A 16,702-nucleotide genomic window follows, 5' to 3' on the forward strand; every position below is an offset into this window, starting at 1 on the left:
GAAGGAGCCCAGCATGTGTGTATAAGAAATGGAGAAGAATGTAAGTGGCAGTTTCCTAGATTTGTAGTGATTGAGTTGACAGGATCTGCAGTTAAGCAACCTTGACTCCAAGTTAAGAGGGTTTCTGACTGGGAGGTAATTTCCAAGGGGTTTTAGGAGCTGATAGTCATTTACATGAATAGTGATAATGCATTATCCTTCTCATGTCTTCCCACTATGCCTTTACATCTCCTCTACCTTAACTTATCCTCCTTGATGGCTCCCTGCACAGCTGCATTCCACACTTTTTAAATAAAAGGTTGATCTACAAACGTTTCCCCTGCCAGAACTGGCGAACACTTAGCCATTAAAATATTATACAAAATTTAAGCAGCCCATGACAATTGAAAATGGGAAATTAAGTTCAGCCACTATAAAACACATAGTAGAAGGAAGTCCTGGATTTTTCTGCCTCAGCTATCAATGTAGAATTTGCTACAGAGCTGCCAGGGGTTGCCCCACACTTCTGCAGTACCAGTGGAGCAAGTGGTTACAAGAAAGAAGGGTACCCAAGGAAAAGGAAGGGCACACGACAGAGAAAAACACTCAGGACCTACCTCGCTGGCTGAGACTGGTGACTTGTCAATGCCCCTGTTGACAGCCTCCCAGGATCTGGCGGTCACCACACAGGCAAAGAGAGGGTACATATCCCCTGCCCCAAGCCTCCGGCTGTACTTCTGTACCCTCTTCATATCAGCCTTGATGAGGGCCTGCCAAAGGCGGCAGTAGTCCATGCGAAAGGACTCACTCAGCACCTAGGGAGGAAGACATGGCCCCCAGAATTCCATGACAGAAAGGAAACTGGGGAAAAATGTATCCACATGGGCTTAGAGAGACAAGGCTGCAGCTGGGTATGCTTTTTCAGCCTGTTGCCCACAGGCACCTACAGAGGCACCAGAAGCCCCCCATCACTCCATACCTGGTAGAGCCCATGGTCCAGCAGGATAATGTGGGCCTTGCCAGAGGCTGGGCATTTCTTCACTAGCACGTTGCCTGGGTGCGGGTCACAGTGCACAAAGCCATTCACAAAGATCATTTCACTGTAGAGTTTCCCCAGATTGCGAGAGATCTGTGAGAAGACAGGAGATGGTCACACAGGGCCACCACAGCAGGGGGCCTGCCAAGGAGGGGAGGTAGCCCCCATGTGCCAGCACTGCAGGGAGCAAGGGTCTGGTACGTGCCAATGTCCCCATGCAGAGCTCTTGCAGCTCCTCACACTGAGAAATGCACAGGCTGTGTGCTGGCACCTACCCTGGTGTTTGTGAGGTCAGGGGGGTTTTAAGGACACTTGCCTGGCATAAAAGAGAGAAAACATCTATGGGTAGGAATGGGGTTTTTAGCAATGAGGAAAAAAGTAAGACAGCAGATAGGGGCAGACAGGCATTCACAGGGAAGGCATGGAAAGAGCTGATGGGGTGGTGAGAGACCACTTGAAGGAAGACTTGGATGTTTCCATCCATGGATGGCAGCAGGAGTCAGCAGAGAAGGGGTGGGAAGAGACAGAGCCTGTCAATCTGCTTACCAGAATAAACATGGACTCCCTCTTCCCTCCCCCCATCTCACTTTCCCTCTTTCTTTCCTCAAACCCATGCTAATCTGGTTTGCAATGCCTGTGAAGATGGAGAAGCACAGAAAGGCTGTTTAAATCATCCTGTCACTGCTGTGCTCCTCCATGCCACTGTTCCTTATCACCAAGAGATGTTATTAAAGTTAAAAACCTCCTAGGAGCAAGCAAACATCCCCAGGGCCTAGGATCAATCCCTTGCCTTGCACTAACACAGCAATGTGCCTTGCCTTGACATCCCACTACCAGCCCTCTCTGCCATCAGAGAGCGGCACAGAGCTCTACAGTGGAGTGCTGAACAAGCAATTAAAAGACAATCATTATAAATTATTCCAAGCATGTCCCCAGACACACAGCGTAAGCAGCAAACAGGCAGCTGTCCCCATAAGCAGAAGTGGTAGAAGAAGTAATGGGATACTAATGACAGCTCATCCTGCAGACAAACAGTCAGCCAGGAAAGGGCTTGTGTTTTACCAATCTCTGAAATGCGACCACCTCCAAGAAGAGCATTCATTATGAATAGTGCCCAAGTAACTAAAAATGAGGAGGAAGAACAGGAACCCTTCCTGTAACACACCAACAGGGACAGCTGTAGGACGAGGTGGGACAACCCTCCATCCCTCAAATGGGACTTGGAGCCACACTGCTGAATCATGGAGAATGCTGCCCCTGTGCCAAAACACACACACAGGTGGCATAGCAGAGCCCTACAGTCTCCTGTAGAGCAGCTCCCCTAATGCCACACCAGTGTTATTTAAACTACTTACTGAGGGCAATAATGTTTCCCTCCTCAATCACCAGCAAGCTCACTGGAGCAATGAAGTGACCCTTATAGGTCTCCTAGATCAACAAGCTCTAAAAGTGGATAGGACCAAAGTACCAGGCGCTGTGACCTCCTAGAAGAGGTGAGTAGCACTTGCTGACAGTCCAAGCACATGCCACAAAGTCTGTTTTAAGCCAGTCACTCATTCACACAGCCTCCCAGGGACCTGCACACCAGGCGGAATGGATTTGGACATTGTGACTGATCATGGTAGCAACCAGAACACCTGTGCACACACTGAAGGAGCTGCATTTTGCCCTCTCTGCCTCACTCTTTGCCCTCCAGGAAGAGCACAGAATTATTGAAGATGAGGACCTGGGGACAATCTAGGGCACAATGTGATGTCTCATACCCATTAAACACAAATCCATACAAGGGCTGGCAGTTCTGAAAACCTGTTGGTTGGTCATGGCTAAAACCTGGAAATCTAATAATCTGGGGCACCAGAATATGGGCTGTATCAAAGACAGCGAACTGTCCTTCTGTGCTGTGGTAATGGCATATGCTGAGAAAGTCAAACAGTGGAACAAGTTCCCCATAGAGATTGTGCAACCACCATCCTTGGAAGTTTTAGACCTGGCTGGATAACACCCTGAGTAAGTTGGTCCGACCTCACAGCTGACCCTGCCTTCGGAGGTTTTATAGGAGACTTCCTGAAGCCCCTTCCAATCTCAAATATCCTATAATCCTATAAAAACACCTCTCACTAAGTTATCCACACTACCCTCATAACAGGATCTTATGGGGTGGCTATAGACTCCAGATGCAGGAAAGGTCTCTTCTTCTGAATCAGCAGACAGGTTACTAAACTGATCTGTGGCCATAGCCTTTTGCAGACAACAAAGCAACACAAAAGAAGCTTGGGGATTCATCTTCCCACCTTTCCATGAAAACAGAGGGGTCACAGTCCTGATCAGACTCATAGCCTAGGTCATGGGTACAAGATAAACTTCACTGCAAGATCCCCATCCTCTCTCCTTTCCCTGCTGTATTTATATTTACCTCTTCCCCAGCATGCAACTTTGAATATCTGCAGTAGTTGAAACTATGCTTTATGGCTCCTTTAAGAAAGAGGATTGCATTCTGTACAACTTCGTTAGCATACAGAAGATATGTTACAGGGATTTATGACATAAGCATATAAACAGTCCTTAGTTTGAAAAGCAAAATTACCCAGTGTAAGAGATGGAACTGTGCTGCACACTGAAGTATTTTTGCATATTTTTGTCTGTTGACAAAAACCAGGATTTATATTGAATTAAGATAGAAAGCACCAATACTGTCAAATCCTAAACAAAAAAGGAAGGTTATATATCTAGTGCTTACAGTGTAATATGTGAAGAGTGACGAGGCCTTGGGTGATATGATTTAGCTTAAGGTGTCCCTGCCCACGGCAGGGGGGTTGGAACTAGATGATCTTAAAGTCCTTTCTAACCCTAACTATTCTATGATTCTATGATCATTATATAATGCAGACAAAAAGGAGTTCACGTTTCTAGAGAAAAGGTTTAGGAAAAAAAACATGAAAACCCTTACACACACTAATTCTTTAGTACTGTGACCCATCACTATGAGCCTTTATGCCACCGTTATTAAGAAGGGCACTGGATAAATAACATACATAAACCACACTGGAAGAATGCTGTCAGGTGAAATGAGAAAACAAACATATGAAAACCTCTACTCCTACTCAGGAGAAGGGAGGAATCCAGCATGCATTTAAGCTGTATAGGAGCTCAAGGTGAAGGTGCATTGCAAATTAGACAAAAAGGTTGCAGTGATGCACGGAAGTAAAGATCAAAGTAAACACACAGGAGTTTTGTTATGACAGGAAGAGGTCATAATTCCTTTCCCAGTTTTTCATCCAACACAAGGAGGTCCTTATCATTACCCCAGCATTGTTCTGGTGCACATCGTAAAAAAAATAATAATTACCCTTGGAATCCTGCATTCGCTTCCATGTGACAGCTCATTAACAGAGAGATGCCGACTATATAGAGTGAGTTCGGAGAGAGCAAATAAATGAGCAGGATGCAGGAGGAATTTACTCAGGAAAAAAAAAGATAGGAAGTACTGAAGATTCTGAAGTTGGCTAAGGAATAGCAGACTAAGCGCAGTCTACCAGTGTTCGAAGGTTTGAATAGCAAGGAAGCAGAAGCACTTGTAGCATGTGGGATGTGCTACAAAAAATACAACCAGGCAGAAGAGGGTGTAATAAAGAACAGCACAATTTAGGCATAACACATAAGGAAAAAAATATGCTAGTCAGCAAGCAGAGCTGAGCTTTATGTGTCAGGATGACACCAGACTCTGGTCACAGGCATATCCTTGCCTATTGCCAGAAGGTGTGTTATTGGCAAAAAGAAGTTTGATTTGTCTGTTTGTACTGCAGCAGAATATGATGACTACAGTCAAATAGCCTGTGGCCTCACCAGTCAATGCTAATAGCAACCTGCCATTGCCACATTACATGACACGACCATGACACTGTGTCAGGCAAGCCGTACTATTTTAACCCAATGTTTTCATTTTGCAAAAACAGAAGCTGAAGAATAAGCACATCTCAGACAACGAAATGAAGAGTCAGCAGCTGGGGTAAAAACAGTGGAGTGCCAGATACATGTAGAGCAACCAGGCTGTTCACCAAACTAAGCACATGAAGTTCATCTTATGTACTCAGTACAGCAAGGATGCTACATGCCACAAATTATCTTACATGAGTTAAAAGTCGATACCAAACAAAACAAGAATGTGGTGCAGACATTAAGGACTGTTATTGTACAGTATCACACAGCGTCTCTATAAACTAGTCAAGTTCACTGGAAATAAGAAAGACATAAAAGTATGACTTTGGAGGCTGTTACAAAAATTCATTCTTTAGACGGTCAAAACCCTTCCCCTAAATCCCACCTTCATTTTAATCATGCCCTGTTTAAATTTCCTTAGCTAACATGAACCTGAAGTTTAACTACTTCCTTCCCTCTCCAGTATCTACTACTCCAGTGTGTTCACCAGTAAGGTAATTATCAGCATAAATACAGCACAAATACTGCCCCATTTCTACAGGATGTTCCCTTATGTGATGTGTCTTAGGATTCAACCTGCTTTTTACACTTCCAGTTGCACTGCTCTGGAAACACACATTTACTCTGTGATTGACTACTATCCCAAAGTTAATTCTAACATGTCATTTCCCTCTGATAAACTCCCAGCATACTTAAGGAACTCTTCATATTAGTTTTAAGCTTTTCACTTTGTATTGCTCATTGTTATCCCTTTCTATCACTTCAGTCCTCAAGCCCACTAAGTGCTATTGCCACTTTGGTACTTCTCCACAATGACAGAACCTCTCAATTTGTTGTCATCAACAACCTCCTTCACATAGTTCTGTTTGTGTCGAGGTCATCACTGAATTCAGTAAATAAGGTCAGTTTGAAGAGCAAACCTCACAAAACTCCTCTATGGTAATCTCTCCCCACCATTGCATGTATCATTTTCTTACCTACTTTGCAATTTCCCTGCTAATCCCCACCATTTCTAGTTAACTAACTCATATCAAGGTGCCAAGGATTTTACCAGGTACATGTATTGCATTTCTGTCATCTAATTCAGATGTAGTGTAGATAGGAGCAAGGATGTGTTTCTTCTTGTGTATGTACACAGCTGTAGTTGTTGCCATCAGTTCTGAAAGCCTAGACAACCTGCTACCCTCCACTAGGAGCTGCTTTTGATGAACCCTATTATATTCCGTTGCATACAGCCCCACAGCAGCAAACTTTTGGGGACACACCAGCTGCTGTATGCATCATTCTTCTTAATGAATCAGCACGCATCCATAACAGAGCAACTTGACAATAACAAAACACTGGAAAGTCCATCACAAATTAGTATCTTAAAAAACACCAATATGCAATAGTGAGCAAGAAACCTCTCAGAAAGGAAAGAATGTGTGCAAATTTGAGCCTATGAATACTCCTGCAGTAAAAAGATGACACATATCATGTTCATGGGCAACTGCAATGCAACAAACCAGCCTTGGTTATCCATGGAAAGTCACTGATACTTTCCTGGCCTTGTGAGAAAACTGGCTCCATGCCTCCAACTAACATGAAGAAGAAAGGCTAAGAAAAAAGTCCTGTGACATAGTCCTGTAGAGCTGATCTCACTGTCTGCTCCTGATTAAGTCCTAGATGAAACTGTCTGATAGGGCACCATCCTTTCCTGTCCCACCTCCATCTGTGACTGTCTCTTTAGATCTGGAGCAGATACTAGTCTCTAGCCTTAATTTGGCTGTAATATTTGCCAATTATTTTAAGAGATGGCGACACTAACTTCTATTGATCTCATTAAAAGTAAAGGTCGTTGTGCAGCTCATTTCTCAGGGTTCAATATTACCTCCCGAGGCCAAAATAATAGCATTGATTTTGGAACCTTAATCGAAGGTTAATTGGATTGAAGAGTGCATTGGGTTTTGCTTTCTTTCGTTGTTGTTATTACAGCCATCATCTAAGGGTTTGTTTAATCCTGCTAGGGCAATCCTGCCCAATTAAACTGGTGTCAAATTAGCAAAGGGTGCAGATGGAGAACAGCCACAATTTGGAACCTGCACTGTGTCTCTGCTCTGAAGTGGCTCTTGTCCAGAGCAGATTAGGATGGTCACACAAAAGAGATGCAATTTCACACTCTGCCTTGTGTGATCCAGTTGTGAGGATCAAAACAAAGTGCTCTGTAATGCAGAACTACTGCTATGCATTGATTAGCATCACAGCAAGGTGATGTCTGGACACACATGATATCATTAAGATACAGGAAGAGTTTTTACGACACCTGGAGTGTATTCCTAGAATGCCCCACACTCTCTGCTGGGGACTGAGGAAATTATTTTCTGGCTCAAAGCCCCATCTTCCACAGCATTTAAGTGGGGAAAAATATTCTGACTCATCCATCCAGGGAACTGAGGTACTAACTTGGTAAGTTTCTACAGGACACAAGTATAGAAGACCAGCCATTGTTTAATTGTTTCTCTGTCACACCCAAAATGGCTATGGGCATCCTTTCCCCTTAGTTTTAAATGTAGTTGTATTTCCTCAGATTTAATGCAAAGCTTCTTGCTGAGAGTAAAGCAATTGATTGACACTGATGCTTGAGACTGACTCAGTAAGAAATGAGTTTGTGCGTAATTTAACTTTTACCTGATGTCTTTGCACAATTCAGAAGCTGAAATACTGGAGGTCACTATCCTTGCTTACCAGTGCCTTGTCAATTTTCATTAAGCTTCAGACTAGAGGAAATGTAGGAGAATCTGCAAGGAAACCTCTCCCCAGATTAAATCAGCAGGTGCAAAGAGCAAGAATATCCATTTTCCCCAGAAATTGTTCTTCTCCATGCTCCATTTCATCTAACACTTGAGTGTTATAAGCACACTTGAGGCATGAGAGGTTTCCACACTTGTACTGACAAAAGGATCTCACCCTGGGAAATCATAGAATCATATAATAGTTAGGGTTGGAAAGGACCTTAAGATCATCCAGTTCCAACCTCCCTGCCATGGGCAGGGACAACTTACACTAAATCATACCACCCAAGGCCTCGTCCAACCTGGTCTTGAACACTGCCCCGGATGGAGCATTCACAACGTCCCTGGGCAACCCATTCCAGTGCCTCACCACCCTCACAGGAAAGGATTTCTTTCTTATATCCAACCTAAACTTCCCCTGTTTAAGTTTTAACTCGTTACCCCTTGTCCTATCACTACAGTCCCTAACGAAGAGTCCCTCTCCAGCATCCCTATAGGCCCCCTTCAGATACTGGAAGGCTGCTATGAGGTCTCCACACAGCCTTCTCTTCTCCAGGCTGAACAGCCCCAACTTCCTCAGCCTGTCTTCATATGGGAGGTGCTCCAATCCCCTGATCATCCTCATGGCCCTCCTCTGGACTTGTTCCAACAGTTCCATGTCCTTTTTATGTTGAGGACACCAGAACTGCACAAATACTTCAAGTGAGGTCTCACAAGAGCAGAGTAGAGGTGCAGGATCACCTCCTTCGACCTGCTGGTCACGCTCCTTTTGATGCAGCCCAGGATACGGTTGGCTTTCTGGGCTGCAAGTGCACACTGCCGGCTCATGTTCATTTTCTCATCGACCAACACCCCCAAGTCCTTCTCTGCAGGGCTGCTCTGAATCTCTTTGCCCAACCTGTAGCTGTGCCTGGGATTGCTCCGACCCAGGTGTAGGACCTTGCACTTGGCATGGTTAAACTTCATGAGGTTGGCATCAGCCTACCTCACAAGTGTGTCAAGGTCCCTCTGGATGTCGTTCCTTCCCTCCAGCGTATCAACTGAACCACACAGCTTGGTGCCATCGGCAAACTTGCTGAGGGTGCACTCAATCCCACTGTCCATGTCAGCGACAAAGGTGTTCAACAAGACCGGTTCCAACACTGATCCCTGAGGGACACCACTCGTTACTGGTCTCCAGCAGGACATTGAGCCATTGACCACAACTCTTTGCATGCGGCCATCCAGCCAGTTCTTTATCCACCGAGTGGTCCATCCATCAAATTGATGTCTCTTCAATTTAGAGACAAGGATGTCATGTGGGACAGTGTCGAACGCTTTGCACAAGTCCAGGTAGATGACATCAGCTGCTCTACCCCTGTCCATCAGTTCCGTAGCCCCATCATAGAAGGCCACCAAATTGGTCAGGCAGGATTTCCCCTTAGTGAAGCCATGCTGGCTGTCACCAAGCACTTTGTTGTTTTTCTTGTGCCTTAGCACACCTTCCAGAAGAATCTGCTCCAGGATTTTGCCAGGCACAGAGATGAGACTGACTGGTCTGTAATTCCCTGGGTCATCCATTTTCCCCTTCTTGAAAATGGGGGTTATATTTCCCTTTTTCCAGTCATCAGGAACTTCACCTGACTGCCATGATTTCTCAAATATGATGGCCAGCGGCTTCGCAACTTCATTTGCCAGCTCCTTCAGGACCCACGGATGGATTTCATCAGGACCCATGGACTTGTGCACATTCAGATTTTTAAGATGGTCTCGAACCAGTTCCTCTCCTACAGTGGGCGCAAGGTCTTCATTCTCACAGTCCCTGCATCTGCCTTCCAAGACTTGGGTGGTTTGGTCAGAGCCTTTGCCAGTGAAGACTGAGGCAAAGAAGTCATTCAGAACCTCAGCCTTCTCCAAATCCTGTGTAGCCAGCTCTCCTGAGAGCTTCTTGAGGGGGCCTACATTCTCCTTAGTCTGTTTTTTATTTGCTATGTACTTGTAGAATCCCTTCCTGTTATCTTTAATACCTCTAGCTAAATTTAATCCCACTAAATTTTAGCAGCTACAAGGCAGCAGCTCCTGAGTCTTGGCAGAAGGGTAAATCCCTCACTAAAAGCATATTTCAAGTTGCAAAGCTATCAACCACGTTAAGGTAGCTGGGCTCTTTACTGAGCTAAGAGATACCATTCCAGTGCACAACTCATTTAGTCACAGAAGGAAGAAGAAAAAGCCATAGAAGGATGGGTGACAGTTGGCAATAACTGTGGGCAGTAGCCCATCATAATACCTTAGCTGTTTGCTTTCACATCTCAGCTTCACAAAACACTTTCCTGACCTCTGAATCATCCATGGGTCATGATTAGGCTCCAGTGAGCTGAAGTACATGGCATCGTTTCCTTTCTCTGACTCAAGACCAAGCCAGGGTCATCATGTGGGACTCTCCACTTGGCTACCTGAGCTGGCTGGTTAGTTGGAGGCAATACGGCACGTGCCAGGAGTGCATTCGTAAGCTCCGCAGCTCCAACAGCCTACTGATCCAGCAGCCTCTGTGAAGGAAGGCAAACCATCCACAAGGAGGGATAGGGAAGATTCATGCAGCAGATTAATGGTAAGATTTGTATACAGATAAAAGTCTCTCTAAATTAATCAGGTAAAATCAGAACGGGTGCAAAAGGAGCATCTGTGCCATTTAGGATCTTCTTCAAAAGTCCAAGCTCTAAGTACCCTTGCTATCCTTCCTTCCCTCCTGCATACAGTACACTACAAACATCTTAAGAGCACCTCAGTCTATTTTTCCTCCCTTCCCTGCTCTTCCCACTTCTTCCAAATGTATCTTCCCAACCAATACTGTAAATGCTCTTACCTCTTGAAACAGCCTTCTTAACCTTGCCATGTCTTGGTCTTCCCTCAAAATTCATGCCAGCTCATTTCTTGATAACTCCCCTCTCCAGGCTTCCCTCCCACTGTCAATACCCTAGCTGCATGCTCCTCCTCAGCTACACTTGCACATGAATAAGTAACTGTTCCACAGGCAGATATTTCAGTGTTTGCACTTGTCTTTAGAAATCAAAGCCTTCTCTGATTAAATGCCATTACAATCCAGCGCTTGGACGGATCCAGAGAGATTAATGTGCTTTTGGGCAGCTTTAATGATAATCCTGCTACAGACGGTATTAAGTAAATGTCAGTAACCTGGTTTGAAGGGAGCTTTCACCTCAGGGATCCTTTCCATTTAGAGGAGAGAGGCTCAGCTTGCTTTTCAAGGCTGCATTGTCACGCAAGAGAAATCCTGCTTAGTGAAGACCTTTCTTCCTCTGCCCAGTAAAACAAAATGGAGTAAGATGATTTATAGAGGGCTTTATAGATAAATAGATTGAGGTGATTTATAGGGAACTAATGCATCCCTTGAAAGCCAGAACTGCTGCATATTATAAGCCATGTCACAGTTTTGAAACCTGGGTTGCCACCCTTTCCTCATGCTCTTTTCAGTGTCTGCTGCCTTTTCCTCACCTCACCACCATGCCATGCAGTTCTTTAGTCAGGGCATCAACAGCAGCAGCTGATAATGGACTTTGGTCATATATGTCCCTATCTGCTGCAATATGCCAGAGGAGAAGTCTGGGGGGTGCACTGCTCTTACCTAATCTTACCGTGGCTGTAATAACAGATCTCGTTCCCCATCACATGGTTCTGACAGGCTCAGTATTGCCTCCTTTCTACTGTTGCTTTACTAGCAATCAGTAGAAGTTAATCATTCATCTCAGAGGGTGGGGAGAGAAAAGGAAGAAAGAAGAGTTCAGCGCAGACACTGAGAGAGCTTTCAGAAACTCAGTCCTACCACTGAGCTGAGTAACCTCCTATACCTGAAGATTGCCAGAAACCACTAAGGTTTATACTTTGCAGTAGTAGAAATCTGTTGATAACTTTTTTAAAATTACAGCTTAGCCATCATTCAGAGGCCAGCTCAGAATCAGCAAAATACATGGTTTCATTGCTGCATGGAACCTGTTGTGCCAGGACATCATAAAAAGACCTTCCCAAAGGCATGGATGAACAAAAAAATGAGCTGAATTTTCACCCTAAATCATTCCTATTGCAAGCAAAAGCCTCCACAAGTTCGAAGAACTGAAATTAGCTGCTGCTTTGTCTTGGCACACACTGGCAGCAAAATACGTCACTGAAAGTCATTGAATTTTCTACCCTGACTGGCTGGAGAAAGCTATGGAAGATTGCAAACAGTGTCCCTCCTGGGGCTTCTCCACACAACTCTGCCATCTCCAGCAGGTTGAGAAAATTCAGAGAAGCAACCAAAGTCGCAGGGAGCTTCACTGTACTAGGTACCTCGATCTCAGAATGAATCTGCTGTCCAAGAACTGTGAGAAAGCCCAGCTCAAAATCTGAATGCACGTATGCTCAAGAGTCCTCATGCTACCACATCAAACCAAGCCTTTCCGCCTGACTATTGCAAGACTTGAGGAATATTCACTGTTGTATCTGAGCACTGTCTTTTTGATTTGACCTCTGTCTTTATAGCAAAAGGACAGGATAATTTCACTCAGAGAAATGACTCTCACTTTCAGTCAGTTGAGTTTTTCAGGTGAATGGAGCTGACTGCATGTTCTGCCATGGATAAGGCTTTTAAAATCTCTCTGGATAGCGAAGTCCATGAGCTGCCATGTTCTCAAGAGTCATATTATAGTGCTCTTTGCAGACCAGATGCACCATTGAGGCATTTATCTTGGTAAACACAAAGAAAGACCATCAGCACAAAATAGACACAGAGAAGGATTTGTGTCTACCTCTGATTGCTGACAATGACCTCTGTGATGCCCTGATGAAAGGGAGGAAAACCAGTGACCCAAATGCTCGAAATACTTCCTTATGGAGATGTGAAAGGAGAGAGACTGCACTATCTACAAGTAAAGCTGTATTCATTTAAGAAATCCCTTGAATGAAAATGGACCAGACATCTCACAGGGAAGAGAGCATCGTTCACTATTACCCATTGACTTTGCTTGTTCATCACAATTACAACAGAAAGACAGTCTTAAAACCTACTTTAACTTTGGACCTTTCTTTCCTGTATTTCAGTGGAGAAACACATGAGAAGGTGCCTGCTTTTTTGCCTGCAGAGGTTACTAGAAAACATCTGCAGAGTGCAAGAGCAGAGGAAGAGATAAACAGGTAGGTTACTCAGTTCTCCATCTGTAATTTGGCTGAGCTCTTTAGGCAGAGAAAGAGCTGCATGCTGAGTTAGGGAGGCAGCTGAGCAGATACACATGTGCTCTCCTTGTGAGGTATACCAAACCACATTTCCCCTCCCTTGAGAGATCTCTGTCACGTCTCTAACTGATGCCACACATATTTTGCCACGGCTGGAAAGGGAGCAGACAGGAGGAAGAGCAGAGAGAGAGGCAACACTTAGATTTGGTAAGTGGATGGACAGATTAAGTACAATTCATTTTATGATGTAGTTCTTTGATAGCCAGTCAACCAAGTACAACTTTGAGGCTCATTGATAGGGCACAATGGGAAAGGCAAGCAACAGTGCCTCAGTCAGCACTCACTGACTGGGATGCGTGGCTTAACACAGTGTCCAATGGCTCAAAACCCTTTCCCCTGGCATCTTCTCAGCTCCTCTGGGAAGTAATACCTTCTTTTCCTCAAGAATCAATCAGCCACAGAGAATCCAAAGTGCTCTCCTGACTTCATGCCACACATACAAACTATTTCATTCTTCAGGGAAATGTAGGCTTGTTGTAGCAATGAAACCTGGCAGTTGTTTAATGAAGGACTGCAAGATTAGACAGTAATGTAGTAGCAGGAAGCAAGAAAGAAAACTGTTGCATTTGAAAGAAAAAGGGAGATTTTTGGAAAGCAGAAGGAAACATCTATGAATATTATGCAAATATTCACCATGTAGCAAACAGCACCATGTCAGAGGCTCCAGCACCCTAACAAATCATAGGTCTTACATGATCACAGTTGTACCTCTTGCATAAGGTGACAGCTTTTGAGATACAAAAGCTACATCCCATGCATTCGTCCAGGAAAAAGTTAAGGCAGAAAAAAGAGAGGGAAAGAAGAAAGACAAAAACAATCAGAAGCTGATGTTGTTCCTTTAGGATAACAGCAACTGCCACCTAGGAACAAACCATGGGTGTATGTAATAGAAGAGGATGGTCATTTTTCACTGTCTGTCTCCTCAAATATCTCTCTAGCTGCACAGCCTACAGGACAGCCTGCCCCAAAGGCAGTTACGTATTTTTCACAGAAGCACAAGAACTGAGACCTCTCAAATTGATTGCTCTGTCCACATCTGTATGTGCTCCCTTTTCTGCCCCTCCCTGTCCTGTCAGCCTCTACTTTGCATTGTCGATTGATTGTCCACATCAGTTTTGAATTGCCCACCACACTCAGTTCAGAGATAGATGAAAAACTACCTCATTGACATCGATGCCATTCCTCTCCATGTAGGCCCTGTCATTCACCTGTCCCCCTTCCATAAACTCCATGAGAAGGACACGGCTTGATGAGAGCTCCCAATAGATCCTGGGAACCTGAAACAAGAGCAGATATGTTAGGTCAAGTAACAGGCTGGGAAAGCAAGCAGAATATATCACATACAACCTAGAAAACAAGTAAAAATGGAAGAGGCTGACGTGAGGACTTGTTTCTTTCCTGAGCACTAGGGAGGTAAATCCATCTACCAGCTATTCCCCATGACAGCAGCAATATGTGCAAGGACAGCACACCAATTTAAGAGCAGCAGTATCTGTCCTATGCAACATTTCTGGCTGTACTCTACAAGATTTTGACCACCTCCCTCCCACTGCCATTGTCTGAGATCTTGCTTATCTGCTTTGCAGTTTCTCTAGCTGGGCTGTTTACCTAGTACCTTTGCAAGTTTCTGAATCATCCACTCAGCTCCTTTAGACAGGAACTGCATCTTGTTTGCTATGCAAAGGGCCCACTTATGCAGCTCTAAAAATGATACGCCATCATCGTAAATTGTATTTCTGCAGTGCCCCTTGGAACAAAAATGCCTTTGAGCTGACAAACCCTGCATACTTAGGCCATGTGCAATTGAACTGGAAGAAAAAACAAGTGTCACAAATAAGGGACTTGTCAGAGAAACCCTGGGAGACCCTTAACTATCTTATTGCCAATGTGACACAGTAACAAGCGTAAAATGTCAAAGCACTTTTCATTCAACCTGCAGTAAATCAAGAGGCCCAGTGTCACCCAGGGACGCAGTGATGCAGGCATCACTCAGGCTGGCTCCCCTTTTGCAACCTCTCTTTCCAGCCAAATTCTTTGCATGGTGAAGTCCCTACTGTCAAGAGTCCTCCTGCTGAAGCTCCCTTTGGATATTCCTCACATCACCGTGCTGACATGACAGCTCCCAGGCTGTCCAGATTTGCCTTTGCAAAGGGGTGAAGCCACACAGGTACACTTTACCAAAGATATAAGGGAGCTCCACCCATTCCCATTATTGTGCCCCAGTACAGAGATACACATTTTGGATCCTATAAAGACAGAATCAGCTGTGCAGCCCCCTCTCCTTACCCATTCTGACTCGTCTGTGGACTCAGGACTCACACACTGCAAGGGTTCAGTACCTTGGGGCAGGACAGGAAGACGTAAGAGATGTTGCCCATCTAGTGTGACCAGAGCCAGGGAACCAGCTAGGGCACTGCACCTCATCACAGCTCCTGAACAAGCAGCATTTTTTAATACTCTGCTTGTAACTACTGACAGTGTCTCAGTCCCTCACAAACTACCTGCCTCCCCCACTGCTCCTGTCCTAAAGAGACCACTTTCCCAATGTCATCCACTTTTACCTTACCATATGTGTGCTGCTTTAGCTCAAAGACTCCTTTGCTGAGCAATTCCAGCATCCCTCAGTCCCACTGTTCAACACTGCTGGCATACTTGCCTGTCAACCCTGCATAAGACTTTGAGGCCACAGGTCCACTATGGGCAAGGGGGATTCAGTTACTTGCAGCCTTCTCAGCTTATCTGGATGACACTTTTTGCAGTTAGACTGGTGAGAAAGCAAGCCAACTCCATAACTAACAGTACCGCAGCCCATCCAGTCCACTGAACCCTACTGTTTTAAATAATTACAGAAGATTCTCATTCTTGTCTCAAGATTTACAGGGGAAAGTCAGCAGGCTTGTAAAGCACTGACCATGCTCTTGCAGATGCCTCTCTCACTCACAGCCGAATTCTTCAGCGATTTTTTTAATTACTCACAGATGTTTGGCTGTAATGCTAGGGCATGGAAACAATTTACCTCTGGCTTTAAAAGCTCAAAAAGGTTCACAGCACAAAATCCACTTCTCAGCTTTCTAGCATGTTTAGGAAAATTAATGATGCAGGAGACCAATTCTTCTGTTGCCTTTGGGGGATGAACATGTCTCTGAATTGGCAGGTCAGAAGGAAGGATCCATTATTTAGCCATTTCAAGCCATTTGTTATTATTAGACATATTGATATCATGGTAGCTCCTCAACCCAGCGAACGGGTGATTGGCCGCTCCATGGGGATTTACTTCACAGTATCCTAGTTACAGCTGCAATGGATACAGCTCTCCGAGGTACACCACTTCTGATAAGCGCTCACTCAGCAAAACCACTGGCCTCTGGACTTCTGTAGCCCAGGTGGCTTTTAGATATCTGTGTCTGTGGGAAGGCCACTGCTGCCAGTGGGGTCCAAAATGATTGCCCCAAACCTGGAGGCAGGTGACAAGGAATTACAGCCCTTGCATGGAGGAAGCAAAGAAAAGATGGATGTATGAGCCTGAAAAGCCTAAAACAAACTCACCTCATTTCTGACATCTGTCACTTTCATCTTGGGACTTCTGCATAAACAGGAGGTGAAAACCTCCTTTGATGTGTGTATGCTGCAGAGTCCAAAGGAGGGTGCATTTTTTGCTCCTTTACTGTCTGTGCAAATGCAGTTACAACAGTGACTGTGCCCACAGCACAACGTGTGC

At 44.8% G+C, this 16,702-nt stretch overlaps 1 protein-coding gene across 4 annotated transcripts in view; it reads right to left on the reverse strand.

Moving 5' to 3' along the window:
• Positions 1–16,702, reverse strand: part of ADCK1 (aarF domain containing kinase 1) — an 80,588-nt gene that overhangs the window by 5,721 nt on the left and 58,165 nt on the right. For all 4 annotated transcript variants that reach the window (XM_057428473.1, XM_057428470.1, XM_057428471.1 and 1 more), the window contains 3 exons: positions 14,145–14,261; positions 959–1,108; positions 597–794 (listed from right to left, as the gene is read on the reverse strand). In XM_057428473.1, coding sequence (XP_057284456.1) covers positions 597–794; positions 959–1,108; positions 14,145–14,261 — 465 coding nt within the window. The remainder of the gene's footprint in view (positions 1–596; positions 795–958; positions 1,109–14,144; positions 14,262–16,702) is intronic.

The sequence above is a fragment of the Pezoporus wallicus genome, unplaced genomic scaffold, assembly GCF_028554395.1.
Source record: "Pezoporus wallicus isolate ANWC-B61680 ecotype Strahan unplaced genomic scaffold, APGP_CSIRO_Pwel_v1 contig_3486, whole genome shotgun sequence".
Classification (NCBI taxonomy): Eukaryota; Metazoa; Chordata; class Aves; order Psittaciformes; family Psittacidae; genus Pezoporus; species Pezoporus wallicus.